Raw genomic sequence first — 18,461 nt, forward strand, 5'->3', positions numbered from 1 at the left:
TATACCCAGCTCACTCATCACCTGGAACTCCTTCTTAGCAGCGTCTAGTTTGTCTGGGGCGAGGCGACGACACTTGCTTGCTATGGGAGGCCCTTTCGTTTGAATGTAGTGGGTGACATCGTGCTGGATCGTTGTTTTAATTGTAGTTGGCAACGTCACTTCTCGAAATTCAGTCAATAATTCTCGGAAAGGATGATCTAGGGCGACCACGGTTATGGTGTGAACAGTTGTGTCTATTATACCCCCAATAGAGGATAATTTAGTAAGTCCGTCAATCAACCGTCGGTGTTTAAGATCGACGAGGATTCCGTACGACGCCAGAAAATCTGCTCCAATAATCGCAACACCTACATCACCAATCAAGAAGCGCCAATTGAATCTCCGACGTAGACCAAGATCGACCGTGAGAAATCGTTTGTCGTAAACTTTAATTCTGGAACCGTTTGCAGCATGGATATCAAATACGGCGACTTTCCGGAGCTCCGTCCACCCCCGCCGATTCGGGTGAACGGGAGTTTAGTTTGTTTGGTTACTAAACTGGCACGGGTCTCGACACTTGAGAGCGCGACCACCGAATTTGCGATGAAACCAACATATTTCGAAATCGCTTGCATTTCGACTCGAACGTGATGTCGAACGGCTACGGGATGAGCGGTTTGCCTTGATGTGCTTAATTTCGGTAGTGAGAGCCGCGATTTGGCCTCGCAATTCTTCCATATCGTTGTTTCCAATGGGCATCGACGCAGCTGCGACGTGGGACAGCGAAGATTCCAACATTTTGTCGGCCATTTTCGCCAATTTACCGATAGTTCCGTCACTGATGGTGAGAATGGCTTTAACGTTTGGGAGCATTCTCTGAAGAAACAACATTTTCAAGAGCTCATCGGTTACGTTTAATCCTGCTGCCAGCTCTTGCATTTTTGCGAGCATATGTGTTGGCCGCATATCACCCAAATCGCAGGAACTCAGCAAACGTTCCAACCTTCCTTCTGCAGACACTTGAAAACGCGAGATCAAACGATTCTTCACCGCACTGTACTTATTTTCCGCCGGCGGATTCGACACTAAGTCAGGATCGTTCTTCCAAAAGTCCGGAAGTTTTACGGCGACGCCAGCGTTTTCGTTCGGGTTTGCCATTTTCGTTGAAGAAATGTATGGAAACGTTATCCAGTCGGTTCTTCTCCCCGACCCCGACACCAATGTGGGGCGCGAACGCGGACCGCGAATAAATAAAACGAATAAAACTTGTTGTTTTTAATCGACAATCTCAAGGAGCTCTTTATTGTCTCACGTGTTTTAGAACTCTGACACTTCTTCTTTTTCTCTCTGTTCGCTCACGAGGGGTGCGCTGATTGAAAGCAATACCAAGCACCACAAGTCCATATATTGATTTTCGTAACTTGCAGACAGTATTCACTCCCTTTTCCATTCCATCGGGTACTACCATGTACTGATCTTCCTTCAGATCGTCGTGAAGAAAGGCGGTCTTCACATCCATCTGATGTATATGGAATCCTTGATGCACACTAATGCTAGAACCAAAATCGATTCCGGGATGCTGCAGGAAGTCTTTCACCATCAGGCGGTCGAATTTTCATCCTCCTTCAAACAGAATACCCACTTCGTTTTCAGTGGCCTGGCATCGTTGGGACAGGTCGTCAGCTTCCACACTTCATTTCTGGCCATAGACTCCAGCTCGTCTTGTACCGCCTTATACCAGAGCTCCCGATCATCACGGCCTTCGATTTGACTGTAGTTTTCAGGAACATCGAAGAGGGAAGAAGAACCAACAGCATTCGCTCCGTAACCGGTAAGATAGTTAAGAAACTTACCCGGGAATTGGCGCTCTCGTTCGCTGTGCCTCGTGGACGTCTCATCGGCGTGCACGTCCCGCTCTTGTTGCGAAGGGAGTGCAGAACTTCGGGGATTCTTCTTCCGATTCGTCATCAGTGACCTGGAATCCATCGCGCTTGCTGTTATCCCTCTCTTGTTCGAACGTTACCGGAACTATCAGTTCCTCCTTCGTTTGAGTCATGAGATTATCTGCATATGGGAAGCTGGCTTCATTGATCTTAACGTCACGAGCAATAACAATTTTTAGATCGGTCCTTGTTCCACAGCCGGTATCCGTTAGTGGCGTAACCGATCATTATCAACTCTCTATTTTGAGCGTCCAACTTTACAGTACAATAGTACAGTACAATACAGTACTTGTTCGCTAACTGCGCGTTCTTTAGCTGGACTGTTTTTTAACTGGGCGTTCGTTAAGTGGGCTGCAGTTCAGTTAAAAAGCAGTTTAACGTCAAAACTAGACGACACATTTAGTCTGACATTTCGTTGGCATAATTTGTGGGGGGCATTCAAATAGAATATTAAGTGTTAATATAAATAAATTTGAGATTATTTTCATTCCACCCTGCAATCTAGACTGCAAAGCGGTATTAGCGAAAGCGTTAAGCTTTTCTAAACTCGCGAGTTTGAATGCTTGTGAAAATTACAATAACAAACTTTACACTGTTTCAATTCAATGCACGTGAAATTGTTTAACGTCGATTAAACAATCCATTGAAGTTCCCCTCAGTGTCCTCCGCAAGCCAGCCCAGTTAGCGAGTGGAATTCGCTAACTGGGCTGCGCTTTTAACTCAGTTAGCGAACAAGTACTGTACTTTCAGCTTCTCCAGATTAGGCTTTTTCTTCATCCAGCATTTCGCAGGTGTTGTTCTTCTTGGTAGGGCAGCAGTCGGACTTCGGTTAAGCAGAAATACACCAGTCCGCATTGCTTCTCCCCACATTGCTTTACGTATACTCGAGTCGATTAGCGTGGTCCGTATTTTCTCAACCAACGTCCTGTTGTATCTCTACACTACCCCGTTTTGTTGCGGAGAATACGCTATTGTAGATTCTATCTGAATTTCCTTGCTCTTTTAAAATTTCTTCTGCTCGCCCGAGTCCACCGGCAGTTGCAGACTTCAGGAAATCGTCCATCCGAACATGATCCAAACACCTCTGACTTCTGCTTCAAGAGAAACGCCATCGCAAAGTGGGAGTAGTCATCAATGTATGTAACAAAGTAGCGATATCCGTCCCATGTCGCTGGCTCACACGCTAGATTGTACACGTTCAAGGGGTCGTACCGCTCTGTTTCGTGTGCCACTGAACGGTTCTCGGCACTGTTTTCCTTGAACACAGGCATTACAGAAGTCCAACTTTTCACTGTGATGGCCACAGGTTAGACAGAAGAAAACTTTCGACGAAGCGCATCACGGGAGAGATGAAAGTCGAAAACAGATGCAACTCTGTTGAATGTTCTCTGCAGTCCGCAAATCGCACCGTACGCTCCATAATTTGTGCGACGTAGAGGCAGTCTTAGCATAAGGTTATTACGAAGCGGTCGGGGTTGAACATTCAGGTCAATTTGCTTCAGGATAGCCTCGCAATCTGTCCTTCCTTGCAGGATATCGGCCACGGTTAGGGCTCTGCTTGTGTCTCTTCTAGTCCGGAGAAGTTCTAGGTCGATAAGTTGACAACGGCTTTCGTAACTGGGTAATCGAAACTGATCATTCCAAGGCAATCTACGCAACGCAAAACGAAGAAAGTGATGTTGAACAGATTCAATTCTCTCGGCACCGTTGTTGTATTTTGGGTTCCAAACCGCTGAACAATACTCAAGCGTCGATCGAAAAAGCGAACAATAGAGAGATTTTAGACAGTAGATATCAGTGAAGTTTTTAGCTATCCTAAAAATGAACCCTAAAGTTCTTGACGCCTTATCAACAACATATGCAATGTGTTGCTTGAATGAAAGCTGCGAATCCAAGATCACACCCAAGTCTTTCACCTGATTCACGCGTTCGATTGTCGTGCCAAGCAGGTCATAGCTATATATTATCGGTTGTTGTTTTTGGTTGAGAACGTAATAGCGGAGCATTCGGCTGGGTTCACTACCATTCTGTTTAACCTGCACCAACTAGCGAATACATTCAGTTGACGTTGAAGAAAGTGACAGTCAGCAATGGAGCAGATTCGTAGGAAGATTTTGAGGTCATCTGCATATGATAACCGAGGAGCTTCGATGACCAGATGCACGTCGTTGAAGTACAGTATAAAAATTAACGGTCCCATGTGGCTTCCCTGAGGTATACCTGATGTGGCGATGAAGCTAGCTGATCTGCAATCTCCTATGGCAACCTTTAGTTGCCGACTGGTAAGATATGATCGAAACCAACTCAGAAGATTACCGCATACACCGAGCATGCCGAGTTTAGCAATCGCAATAGCATGGTTCAACTTGTCGAATGCTGCGGATAGGTCTGAATAAATAACGTCCGTTTGAATCCGATCCGACATGCTTTCGGTTACATACGATGTGAGACACAGCAGATTGGTGGTGTAGAGCGGCCGACAGTTAACACATGTCAATCAGCACTCAAATACTGCTTGCAATGGGACAGCAACGGTTCCATAATCACTACACTAAGCTCTACACATCATTGGGACTATTTCTAGTCTGTTGATGCAACCATAACAAATAAACAAATAAACTAGCTCGAATAGCTTCGAAACGGCACTTAACGATGTAATTCCTCGATAGTTATCCACAGCTCGTTTCCTTCCAGCAAGATGGAAATATGCCACCTGAGAGAGACATTCGGAAGAGGCGAAGAAGCGGAATTAACAAGCTAGCAATATGTCTCTTCAAAAATACAGATGGAACTCCATCAGGTCCAGGATTGAAGGATGACTTGAGCAGAGTCGCGGTCTTAGAAATCATTTCTGCATTAACATCAATTGCACCCGGCGTTTGATCGTTTACTGGAACGTTCCTGGCAGCCAGGTTAATATGGTCGTCAGTTAGTATCTCATTAGTGAATACACTGGCAAACTTTTCGGAAAAAAGGTGGCATATATCCTGAACAGTGGCAGCAACTTCTCCGTTGAATTCCATAGACGATGGGAGGCCGGATTCCCTGCGTTGCTCGTTCACGTAGTTCCAAAAGAATTTCGGGTGTACCTTAAGTTTGCGCTGGATGTCTCGTTGGAAACTTGAAAAGCATTCACGACTGACTCGCTGGTACATGTGATTCAGCCTCACATAATGTACTTTCAGAGGAAGCATGCGATACTTCGTAAATCTTCTCAATGCTGCTCTCTTGATTGACTACAACCTACGTAGCTCTCTCGTCTGCCAGGGAGGGTGGTGAGTTCTTTTCGGGACGTGTCTGTCAATGACATATGCCAAGACATGTGAAAAGGTTTGCGCTGCAGCCTCAACGTCATCTGGATCAAGGATGTTCTCCCATACCATGCTAGACAATACATCTATGATGCTACGGTGGTCAGCTTTACGGAAGTCATAAGAAACCGTAGCAGGATAGTCGTCGAAATCACGCACGAGTTTGTGGAACTAGCTTAGTTAGTGCACAAGGAGCCGAGGAAATTGATGGAGCCCTGTCCTGTGTGCTCACGAAGCAGAGTTCCAAACTACGACCATTTTCGTTAACTAGGTACATGGTTAATTTGAGAAAGCGTCACTGCGCTGTAGTTGTCGAGAAGGCTAATAGCTCCTGCGTGAAATGTAGAGCTATCAGGATATGGGTACAGGAATCCGCTATGAGATGGACTCCACGAAACGCCTGGCAGATTGAAGTCACCAAAAAATGAATATCTTAATCAATATGAATCTTCCAGAAATCATCCCAGCGTGCTTAGCTACTAGGGACTGTCCATCTTTAGTAACATTTGATAACAACTGGTTGGTCCAATGAGCTCAAAGACTTGAAGAAGTTCGTCGTATTCACTAGGTGATCACTCGATCCAGAGTCAAGCTCCAAGCACCAGTCTTCCTGTTGGTCTTCGAACTTCTTCAGTTTGTCTCCGGCAAACGCAGTAGACTATGAATTCAGCATCCGATCGCTCCGCTTCGACTCTTCGTTGATTAATCGTGACTTCATCAGCTCGTATGTCATATCCTGCCTCGGAAGATTCTCTAGCGCCGTCACAAGCGGGTCGTAGGATTCCGGTTACGTCAACGATAGGGCTGAACAAATGTCACTCTATTTAACAGCCGATCCAGTCATTCGAAGTTGGTAGCGAGTCACTTTTTAGTGTTGGTCACTTTTTTCAAGCCAGTCACTAAAAAGTCTCTTTTTGTTAAGACCAAGTCACTAAAGTCACTTTTTTCTTTCAATCAGTCACTTTTTTCAGCGTGAATTTATTTCAAGATTGATCATTTTTTGCTTTGTGGCGTTTAATCGTCTTTCTCTATCTACAGGATGTCTATTCATTTTTCTAAATAAAATTACATGAGTCTTCCAGGTTTTTCCCGTACTTTAACGGATAAATTCCAGGTTTATAATAAAAATGTCATTTTTTTAAATGCTTGAAAAATATGCTTTTTTTTGTGGATCAAAAACAACAGCAATTTACCCAATCGTTTCTAAGACATGGCAATCAGTTTTAAAGAAACAGCTTTACAATCAAATCCATTGAATGTTGAAGTTTAACATTTACTTAATTTCTCACTTCATAAAGTTTAAAAAAAAAGAACTTAATTTGAGTAAGTCCAAGCTAAACATATTTCAGAAACTTCACAGAAGAACAGAGAATTTCAGGGAAATTTAAAGATGTTTACGAGAATTCCATTTATTTCCAAGCAGCAGAACCGAGATCTTCAATAGAATTGAGAGCTTGAGGGAAGCTTCGAAAACATCAATACAGATTAGAGAATCAAAGGGCAGTTCAAATAATTTCAAGGAAATTGTAGAAACCTTAAAGAAGTTGCGAGAAACTCATGGAATTTCCGGAAACTTCAGCAAAGTTCCGAGAGAATTTCTGGAACGTGATAAAAATTCTATGAACATCCGGAAAACGTGTGGAGATTTCAAGAACTTAAAAAACACGAAAATTTTGCTAAATTGATTAGAGGAAATCAACGAATTTCCATTAATTAAAAAAATGCGGGAACTTTTAGCAAGCAGTGATATCTTCAAGAAATTCCAGAGAACTTCTAATAAATTTAGATATTTTTAGATAGTTTCATGATATTCAGCGAAGTTCCGAGTACTTCAAGGACGAATCAGATAGCTTCAAAATAATCCCATTAACTTAAGCAAATTTGCAGATACTTACAAGGAGTTCCGTGGAATGATGGGGTAGCGTCTTAGCTTCATAAACAACATGGCAGAAAACAGCAATTTTGAATTAAGTAAGGATCTCGAGAGGCGACTCTGCATGTACACGAAATGTATAAGAACACTAGTGTCATCTAGAGAGAGAATTCCAAGCTAAGTTGTTCACAATTCTAAAGGTTTTAGCTTCATGAACAACTTTGTAGAATACAGCAAATTTGTATCTAGTAAGGATCTCGAGTGTCGACTCTGCATGTACACGAAATGTATAAGAACACTAGCGTCACCTAGCGAGAAAACTTCAAGCTAAGTTGTTCACAATTCCAAAGGTCTTAGCTTCATGAACAACTTTGCAGAATACAGCAACTTTGTATCTAGTAAGGATCGCGAGAGGCGACTCTGCATGTACACGAAATGTATAAGAACACTAGCGTCATCTAGAGAGAGAATTCCAAGCTAAGCTGTTCACAATTCAAAAGGTCTTAGCTTCATGAACAACTTTGAAGAATACAGCAAGTTTGTATCTAGTAAGGATCTCGAGAGTCGACTCTGCATGTACACGAAATGTATAAGAACACAAGTTCCATCTAGCGAGGCAATTCCGAACTAAACTGTCCACAATTCAGAAGGTCTTAGCTTCATGAACAACTTTGTAGAATACAGCAACTTTGTATCTAGTAAGGAACTCGAGTGTCGACTCTGCATGTACACGAAATGTATAAGAACACTAGCGGCACCTAGCGAGAGAACTTCAAGCTAAGTTGTCCACAATTCCAAAGGTCTTAGCTTCATGAACTACATGGCAGAAAACAGTAATTTTGTATCTACTAAGGATCTCAAGAGGCGACTCTGCATGGACATGAAATTCATAAGAACACTAGCGTCACCTAGCGAGAGAATTCCAAAATACGATGTCCATAAATTAAAAGTTCTTAGGTTCATGAACAACATGGCAGAAAACAACAACTTTGTATCTAGTAAGGATCTCGAGATGTCGACTCTGCATGTACACGAAATGTATAAGAACACAAGTTCCATCTAGCGAGGTAATTCCGAACTAAACTGTCCACAATTCAGAAGGTACTGACCTCCTGAACAACATGGCAGCTAACAGTAACTGTGTATATAGCCTGGACCATGAGATATTGCATGTACACAAATATTACATGATCGCTAGAGCTGCCTACGGAGAGAATTCTGAATTAAAAAATTAATTTTAGGGTTGTAATCCAATAAATATTGCAGAAGACCGCATCCTTCTATCTAACACAGATTACGAAAAGTTACGAAAACGCGGCACATACAAATTGTCTACGCGGAGGGAGGGAGGGGGTCAAGAATCCCAAAAAACTGTATACGTAGTTAATGAACAGCCCCCAATCTATTAATAGATCACTAGGCGCTAGAGGCTTCTGATCTATAAATACATCACTGGGCGTTAATGGGTTAAGAGAGTGCTATTTGAATCTCCAATAGTTCTGTGACTCCGGAAATCCATGTCCTTATATCGCCAGCATGTAGTAACCGTCCGTTCTTGTTTCTCCACATAGACCAGGCGATCGCGATCGCGATCGTGGCTACCGGGGAGACCGCGATCGGGAGATCACCCGTGGTGGTCCCGCCCGTGACGTACCGCGGGAAGATCGCGACCGGCGAGACAACGAGCGGCAGGTCGAGGTCCGGGATCGGGATCGTGAGCAGAAGCCGATCGAGGAGCGAATGCCAAAACTCCAGGAAACAACTGGACCTGTAAGTATCCCTCTCTCCCCATGCTCCTGTGAACTCGAGCGTAATGTCTCCCTCTCAACAGAACCTATCAATGAAAAACACCTTCGAGGGATTGTCGGCCGATGAAGTCGATGACTAGATTCAGGTGTGAGCGTGCGTTCCAATCAACTCATCCGGCCCGAAGGCCGAAGAAAGCCAGCCCAGCGCGGTTAAAATTCATAAACAGGACGAGAACAACTACTAGTATTCTATACAACTCTCGGGAAAGCGACACTGGAGTAGAACCATTTTTCGATTGGAACGGAAATTCTTTACAGGAGGAGAAAATATCAAAACAATAATAGACAGAAGACACAAGAGACGGAGACGCCGCATTGATTGCTGGTTTAACACACTCATACACATACACACACACACACATATACAATTTGGTGGTCGTTGATATAGGATTGATATAGTGCTTAGGACTCTTTTAAGACAATGCTGCCGTTAGTTAGAAGTTGGCAGGGCGATGAAAGTGCTTGGCAATGGGAAGGAGCTTTAGGTCGATCGATTGGAGCATTTTCATCGCCCGGTCAATTTCAGCATACCGAATCCGCGGAGGACGGAGACGGGCAGTGGGCAATTATTACACATGGGTGGGCCCGTGGGGGTAGATCAAAGTCTGTAAAATATTCTATTCGATGTGTAAAATGTACTATTCGACTATCTTCGCGGTGTTAAGAAGTAGTAGTATGATGATGCAAGCCGGTGTTGATGATGTTTGTATGAATGTGGTGAATGTATAGACTTTTTTTTTTTAAGAAAAAGAAGCTATAATCGGAGTTTGATTCTTTGCACGCATTATCTGTAGGCATGTGCTAAAAAGTCGTTGACGAAGGAAGGAGAGAAACGAAAAGGAGTTTAGACAGCATTCACATTTTGATAAGACAATTTTACACACATTACAGCAGCACGGAAGCGAGCAATATGATAACCCAATACTCGTTCACTACGAAAGTATGATTAATATATAAACTTTAAAACAATACGATGTAAAAGCCACTTTTGAGCGTCTGCCGTGGGCGTCCCGCGATCCCGCAATGACTTTGACCTTCGACTTCAATTTTTTTTTTATTAGTTTTGTTCGTTGATTTCCTTCGGTGTGTGCGTCTCGGTGTAACCTAGAATACAATGCGTGTGACTATTATACATAGAAAAGAGTGTGTTGATCATAAATGAAAAACGGAAAAAGGTGTGAAGAAATGATTCCAATATGTGCTGATGATATGTTTATTTCTTTTCGGTAACGATTTTCCTGTTTGTTTGAAATATTGTTTTTCTATATAGGAATGTATAACATTTATATATGCGTATTTTTCTCTTTTGAGTTTAAACCCGCAATAAGCTGCTGCGAACCATCATTAGTGGGGATGAAATTGCTTAGTTATAAAACAATTATACGCTGAAGTTAGAAACGCGCTATTAATAGGGTCAGGTATAGCCAAGGAGAATATCTTTAACGACTCTTACAAACAATACAATACCTACACACACACACATACACATCAAAAACTGCGCTGCGTTTCTTTATACACAGAAGCAAGACGTGTTTGTGCGCTCATAGATAATCAAGGAGAAAAAAATGAAAATAGTTAATTTACTTGTTTAAGGAACATGTGGGTGAAATAGTGTTGAACCACACCCACACCCCTTGTTGTAATGTCTGCTGCTTTTTAATTATATTGATGCTGATTTTCCGTTTTGGACGGCGCAGAATGGAATTATTTAATTTACAATTACACGTACATATAGACAACCGCAGGAAAATACTGAAAAGCAAATTCAGAATACAACATAACTAAGGAAAGAAGCGCTGTCAGTCTACTGTTTGACGTGTGCTGATATCACACTCCCTTGCACTGCACTGGTCGGCTTGACGTACCGCAAAGACTCAGTAAGGGATCCCAAGCTGGCCATTAACCGTTATTTGTATCACTTAAATAATCAGGTATAGTAACATATTCCATTGGCATAGGTTGACATAGCCATGGGTCCTGATGTTAAGAATTATTTTTATATTATAGTTCGAAGACGCACATTTTTGGGAGTTATCCTCTCGGTGTTGCTGTAGCTGTCAAAAATCAATGTAGGGAGGACATTTTCGCCATGCCGTTCAACAATGGTCATGTGATAGACAGTAACAGGACAAGCATCATTGCTCTATTAAATCACCTGTTAAGGTAAGTGTCCACAATCGTTTACTTGTTTTCGAAACAGTAAACAAATGTTTGGTAATATCGCATCGAAAACGATGCGCTTCACCCATGTTAATTTTGTTAGTTTTTCATGGAGTACGATGCGTAGATAGCTAACATTTGTTTCCACCGCAGTACCTATTACTGAATGTAATGAAAATGTTGCACGATTGCATTTTGCAATCGATTTGAATTAAAGTTGGTGCACAGATTAAATGTGAGGTTACGCGACGCCCTGGAATATTCTTAATAAGTTCTGAGAATAACTTTTACATAGCTCTGATACATATTTTTTTTACATAATGCGTTTATTTTTCCAGGCTTATTTGCTGTAGCTTTGCGGAGCCGATATTCATTGTTTAGATAACAAAATTACTTAAAACTAACGTTAGTAAAGCCGGGGGCCGATTACTCGCGGCTATCTCGAGGTTAGGGGTAAAAATTGTAACAATTGGAAGGCAGGGTAGGGATTGAGAACATAAGGTTTGGAGAGCAATGTGCTCTTGATCTCGAACTAAGCGACATACTGATGAAAAAGACAAACATGGGGGTACACCGATGGGCAGCTAACAACTTGGAAGAACACAAGATGACACAAACGACTAAATCCTCAGATCTAAATTCAGATAGTCGAAATCTCGGCTAGCCAAGACATCTCTAACGGGTATCTCGGGTTGTTTTCCTCGGGCCCTGAGGGATATGGGTAACTCAGATCTGACAACACGATGTAGGATACATGACCAAACAACATGCTCGATATCATGATAACCACTGCCACACGCACATAAATTGCTGCCTGAGAGCCCAATTCGATTGAAGTGCGAGGCTAACGAACAGTGATTGGACAAAAGCGTTGACATAACGCTTATAAAGTCACGGCTCATGTCCAACCCTTTGAACCATGGTTTGTTCGACACATGTGGGAGAATAGAATATAACCATCTTCCCAAATCACCATCATTCCATTTTTGTTGCCAACTGATGAGGACTTGCTGACGAGCAATGGAGAAAAATTCGTTGAAGGCAATTTGTCGTTCAAAAATATCGCCTTCCATAGCGCCCACCTTAGCCAGCGAGTCCGCTTTCTCATTACCCGGAATTGAGCAATGACATGGGACCCAAGCTAAGGTGATAGTATAGGAGCAGTTGGATAAAGCACTCAGTTTAAATCGTATTTCAGGCAGGAAATACGAGAAGTGCTTCAATGAGCTTAGACTAACCGTAAAAATGAAACCATGGTCAGAAGGTAGTGAGGCAATTGGTGAGGCAATTCGCTGGAGACCTTAGGCCAACCATCTACTGTCTCTGAAACCTTTACAATTGTTACATAAACCATCAGAGAAAGACATTGAACTGATTTAACGGCAACGACTTTTAGCGCAAAACAACGGACACGAATTGGATCATGGAATGTATTGACGTTAGCCCAGCAGGGTAAACTGGCACAACTCGCCAACGAGGCGCGACGCATGAAGCTAGAAATCCTGAGACTGAGTGAAGTTCGTTGGCCAAACTTTGGAGAACACAAACTGCCGTCGGGACAGGTACTACTATACTCTGGTATCCGAGGTGAAAACGCTCCCCGCCATCGTGGAGTTGGTCTCCTACTTAGCGTCCAGGCAAGTGCTGCGCTCATCAAGTGGGAGCCTGTTAATGAGAGGATAATCGTTGCCAGATTTAGAACACGGGTTCGTAACCTTACCATAATCCAATGTTATACGCCAACCGATGCTGCCGAGCTACAGGACAAGGAGAATTTTTACAGTCAACTGAATGCCGTCGTGGATAAGGTTCCATAGGGTGACATCAAGATCTAAACTGGCGACTTCAATGCGAAGATCGGCTCCGACAACACGGACTATGAGCGTGTCATGGGACGCCATGGTCTCGGCGAAATGAGCGAGAACGGTGAGCTGTTTGCAGAATTTTGTGGCAATAACGACATGGTGATCGGGGCTCGCTCTTCCTCCATCGGCCAGTGCACAAAGTCACGTGGGTTTCCCGTGATGGACATACCGAAAATCAGATCGACCACATCTGCATCAGCCAAAAATGGAGACGGAGCCTTCTTGAGGTCCGGAATAAACGCAGCGCCGACATCGCGTCTGACCATCACCTTCTAATCGGCGAAATCCGCCTACGCATGGCGCGGATCCAGCGACGGGAGGAGAGACTCGGGCGGCGGTTCGACACACGCCGACTTGAAGATCCAGCGGTTAAAGGTCTTTTGTTGAAGAAACTGAGACTCGAGCTGCGGACGTTCCAGAAGGTGGCAGCGTAGAAGAACAATGGATGGCCATTAGACTGATGCAAAATTTGAAATTTTCGCTCTACAGTGCTCAAACGGTTTCAAATCAGGTGCTGATTAGCCTCCCAAAATTTAAACTCATTTGGTAAGAAACTGACTTGGCACAAAATATTCGAAGTTTGTACGGAAATTACTATGGGAAAACCAAACTTTTTGTTAATTGTCTTCTACCCATTTTCCATTTTGTTTTTTCGAAAATTTCTATAACCAAACTTTTTGTCCATTGTCTTCTACCCATTTTCCATTTTGTTTTTTCGAAAATATATTATTAATAATTGTTTAAGAGATTGATAATCTTATGGCATGATCAAGCAGCTGTTCTGTGGGCAACACTGTATTCTGCAGTGTGACATAGTAGCCATGATATTTGTGCTCTATTCTTCAGACCAGAAACACCAATGTTGCCTGCTGAACAGTTGAATGAGCATAATCATAAGACATCAGTGACTTGGATCATTTATAACGTTTGTTCCTTACATTTGATTGAAAAGTAGTTTTCAACAAAGTTGTAGCTGAGAAAATTTGCTACAATCACTGCTATCATTTTTAAAAGCATAGTGATGTGGTGAATTGTTTGATAGATATGAACAAAAATATAAGTTTTCTCATAGTAATTCCCATAGCAACTTGAAATGGTTTGTGCCAAGTCAGTTTCTTACTAAAGTAGTTCAAATTTTGGGAGGCTAAGCAGGACCCAAATTGGAACCGCACCCAGAGGAAAGAGTGGATCACAGATGAAATACGGCGGAAGATTGAGGAGCGTAGAGAAGCAAAAGCCGCGATAGAGCGGGAGCCAAGAACGAAGCCCGTCAACGGTACTCGGCTCTAGAGAAGGAAGTCAAGCGCTCTTGCACGCATGACAAGCGAGCGTGGGTGAACTCCCTGGCCGACGAAGGGGAGAAAGCCGCAAACACTGGCGATATACGCCTCCTCTACGATATCTCACGACGCCTGAGTGGAGCAAGGATGAACCCGAGGATGCCATTTAAGGACACGACTGGACAATTGCTTACCGACCCCACTGACCAGCTGAAACGCTGGTTTGAGCACTTCGAACAACTTCTTCAAGTTTCGACGGCCAACCAGCCATCAACATCTCGGCATGATCCGCCTAGGGTGCGGCGCATCACTCGCGTCAATTCCGAGGCCCCATCACTGCAGGAGATTGAAGCAGCTATCCGAAGCATGAAATCCAACAAGGCTCCAGGGGTCGATCGCATATCAGCAGAGATGCTCAAAGCTGACCCCATGCTATCCACACAAATGTTGCATCAACTATTCTGTAATATCTGGGACACCGCAACTTTTCCGGCCGACTGGATGCAGGGCATCTTAGTGAAGGTCCCAAATAAGGGGGATCTGACTGTGTGCGACAATTGGCGAGGCATCATGTTACTGTGTATTGTTCTCGAAGTTCTGTGCAAAGTTATCCTGAATCGGATACAGGAGAAGATCGACGCGACTCTCCGACGGCAGCAGGCAGGATTTCGTGCCGGAAGATCTTGTGTGGACCATATTGTCACGCTCCGCATCATCCTGGAGCAGGTCAATGAATTCCAAGAGTCCCTTTATTTGGTATTCATTGACTACGAAAAAGCTTTCGACCGTCTCAATCACGAGAATCTGTGGGGCGCCCTGAGACCCAAGGGAGTTCCGGATAAAATCGTCAACCTCATCGAAGCGCAGTATGAGGCTTTCACGTGCAGAGTTCTGCATAACGGAGCCTTTTCCGACCCTATCCGGGTAGTCGCTGGTGTGAGACAAGGATGTATACTATCACCGCTACTGTTTCTCATCGTAATCGACGAGATCATGGTAAGTGCAATTGACCGTGTACCGAACCGTGGGCTGCTTTGCCAGCCTATCACCATGGAGCATCTCAACGACTTCGATTTGGCTGATGATGTTGCTCTACTAGCACAACGGCGCTCTGATATGCAGAGTAAGCTCAATGACCTAGCCGAACGCAACTCTGCGGCGGGTCTCACCATCAACGTCAACAAGACCAAATCGTTGGATATCAACACGGGCAACCCTTCCAACTTTACGGTAGCGGGCAAGCAGTGGAGAATGTCGAAAGTTTCCAATATCTTGGCAGCCAAATAGCGTCGGACGGCGGGACCAAGAGCGACATAGGTGCACGAATCAAGAAGGCTAGGACTGCCTTTGCGAGTTTACGAAACGTATGGAGATCCAAGCAGATAAGTCAACGCACCAAAATCCGAATTTTCAACTCGAACGTGAAATCTGTGTTGTTATACGCCAGCGCGACGTGGTGTGTATCAGCGAAGAACACTCAAAAGCTGCAGGTCTTCATCAACCGATGCCTTCGGTATATAATTCGTGCCTGGTGGCCTCACAACTGGATCTCGAATTCGAATGCCGAGCTTCATCGTCGATGTCATCAGAAGCCGATAGCAACTGAAATTCGAGAGCGAAAGTGGAACTGGGGCGGCCGACGGGGCGGAAACGAAATCTGCAAGCAAGCGCTGGATTGGAATTCGGCAGGACATCGCAGCAGAGGCAGACCCAGGGGCTTATGGCGGCGGAGCCTCAATAAGGAAATTAAGCATGTCGATAGGAATCTGTCCTGGGCCCAGGTCAAGGCAAAAGCGAGCAGCCACCCAGGATGGAAGTCTTTCACGTTGGCCATGATTTCTGCAGTTTATAGGAGGTGCTATGAAATTGATTAAATACACCAAATCCAGTGGAAGCATTTATGGTTGACCCATCTGTGAAAAATCTTATATCGTTACTTACATGGTGGTACTTGATTGCAAAAATTGAGGGAACAACCATCGACCGATGGTGATCTGGTATTCCATGGATTTCTTGCATCATGGTCAGATTAAAATTTACAGAGGTACTATAGAAGGCTTGAAAGTAGTCACGATTGGAGATTAATGAAGAAGGGCCAACCTCCAGCGTCATGTACTCATAGTACAAACTCATGAATCTTGTTTGAGGATTTCGGTCGAGCAGCTTCTCAAAGTGTTCTATTACCAAAGGATTCATTACTTCACAACGGATGAGCTAGAAAGGATAGATAGCTCAGCGAAACGATCTGTCAGTGGGAGAACACCCGCGAGTACTTCGAGGTTCATCGTATGAGTCGAGTGCATACAGCCTAGCGCAATACGAAGGCAACGGTATTGGATCCGTTGCAGCTTAAGGATGTGTGTTTTTGCTGGTTGGATGGTTGTTCGGCACAACCTTATCAGATCTTCCGGGTGTGCTCCCAACCAAGTTCCGGTAAATGTACGAAGAAAATTAATCATTTGCTGGCATTTTTGTTTCAGATACGCAATATGTTTTCCCCATGTGCATTTGGAATCGAACCAGACACCTAAATACTTGAAAGATATACTTTGAGTGATTGTTCTACCCTTTAATTGAAGCTGTAACTGTGCAGGTTGATACTTCCTAGAAAAAACAACCAACTCAGTTTTCTTCGGAGAAAATTCGATACCCAGCTTCATAGCCCAAGTAGACAAATTGTCTAAGCTATCTTGCAATGGTCCTAGCAGGTTCGGTGCACTTGGCCCTATAACGGACACAACGCCGTCATCTGCAAGCTGCCTTAGCGAGCAATTTTCATCAAGACAACCATCAATGTCTTTTAAATAAAAAATATAAAGAAGGGAGCTTAAACATGAGCCCTGGGGGAGACCCACACGCTAACTTCTGCTAACTCACCAGGTGAGTCGATCGTACTCACTTTCGTCCGATGTATCGAGTTGTCAAAAATTGAGTAAACGAGAAATGTCAAACTGAGTAAAAGCCACTCAGTCAGCAAAATCCTGGACTTGGAAAAAATGCCAGTCATGTCGGAGGAAACCTCCTAGAAAATGTTACTCAAAACCGGCTGAAATGCCTTCAGGTAAGTACGAATTGCTTAGGGAAACGGTGTTAACCGTTTTTTGCTCCAGTAGAATGAATCCGGAGCAGGCAATTTCCATTTCCTTGAATGAAAATCAAAACAAACACCCTCCCCGCAACTGAAAATACCGGCGAGTGGATTTGACTCAGTCTACGTGAGAACGTAGTTTACTCAAAAGTGAGTCAACATAAGGCTACTCAATTTTGAGTAGCCATACTTGCCGCTGAGATGAGTACATTCGACTCAATTTTGAGTTGACCAGAATATGCGTGCATGTAACTAATTGGTGAACTTGTCGAGTTTCCATGAGAAAAGCTCATATATTTCTCAGACAACAAGTTGCTCAAATAGTTGTTCATAATTGGTGAAAGCGCACTATCGTGGAGTTTATCCGAAAGGACATCGATGCAAATCGAATCAAAAGCCCCCTTAATGTCCAAGAAAACTGAACCCATTTGCTGTTTTTGCGCATAGGCCAGTTGAATTTCAGTTGAAAGCAATGCAAGACAGTCGCTCGTTCCTTTGCCTCTCCGAAATCCAAATTGCGTGTCTGAAAGTAAACCATTCGACTCGACTCATTTGTCTAGACGAAAAAGGATCATGTTCTCCAACAATTTCCGTATACAGGACAGCATCGCGATGGGACGGTACGAGTTATAATCCGACGCGGGTTTACCGGGTTTTCGAATGGCGATAACTCTTACCTGCCTCCAGTCATCCGGCACAATGTTGTGCTCCAGAAATTGATTGAATAAGTTCAACAAGCGTCTCTTCGCGACGTCTGGGAGATTTTTAAGCAAGTTGAACTTGATTCTATCCATTCCTGGTTGTTACATTCCTTGATCGAAAGCGGGGAATCTATTTCGTTACTACACGACGGACGATCACGAACGTTGGTTCGGGGCCGAATCCGGGCAAACTTTCCGCGCGAAGCTGAATATCCAATTGTCTTAGTACTCCTTGTCTTCGTTGACCGGTGATGACGCGTTTCGCATTCTCCTGCCGGCAGTCCAGAGTGTTCTCATGGAAGTCTCTCGTGACAAATCATCGACGAACCGACGCCAGTAACCGCGTTTTTTGGCTTTAATCAAACCCTTAAAAGTTTTCTCGAGGTCGGTGTACCGCTTGAAATCCCCGACCTTACCGTGTTTGCGGAAGCGTTTAAACGCGGCGGACTTCTC

General features: G+C 43.8%; 1 protein-coding gene across 2 annotated transcripts in view; it reads left to right on the forward strand.

The window, feature by feature from the left end:
* Positions 1 to 10,707, forward strand: part of LOC135705515 (eukaryotic translation initiation factor 4B-like) — a 30,895-nt gene extending 20,188 nt beyond the window's left edge. For both annotated transcript variants that reach the window (XM_065227289.1, XM_065227288.1), the window contains exons 4-5: positions 8,678 to 8,876; positions 8,938 to 10,707. In XM_065227289.1, the coding sequence (XP_065083361.1) occupies positions 8,678 to 8,876; positions 8,938 to 8,994 (256 nt within the window). In that variant the 3' untranslated portion in view covers positions 8,995 to 10,707. The remainder of the gene's footprint in view (positions 1 to 8,677; positions 8,877 to 8,937) is intronic.
* The last annotated feature ends 7,754 nt before the right edge of the window (positions 10,708 to 18,461 follow it).

Source organism: Ochlerotatus camptorhynchus, unplaced genomic scaffold (assembly GCF_037179485.1).
Source record: "Ochlerotatus camptorhynchus isolate MF236.1 unplaced genomic scaffold, CSIRO-AGI_Acam_v1.1 ptg000268l, whole genome shotgun sequence".
NCBI lineage: Eukaryota > Metazoa > Arthropoda > Insecta > Diptera > Culicidae > Ochlerotatus > Ochlerotatus camptorhynchus.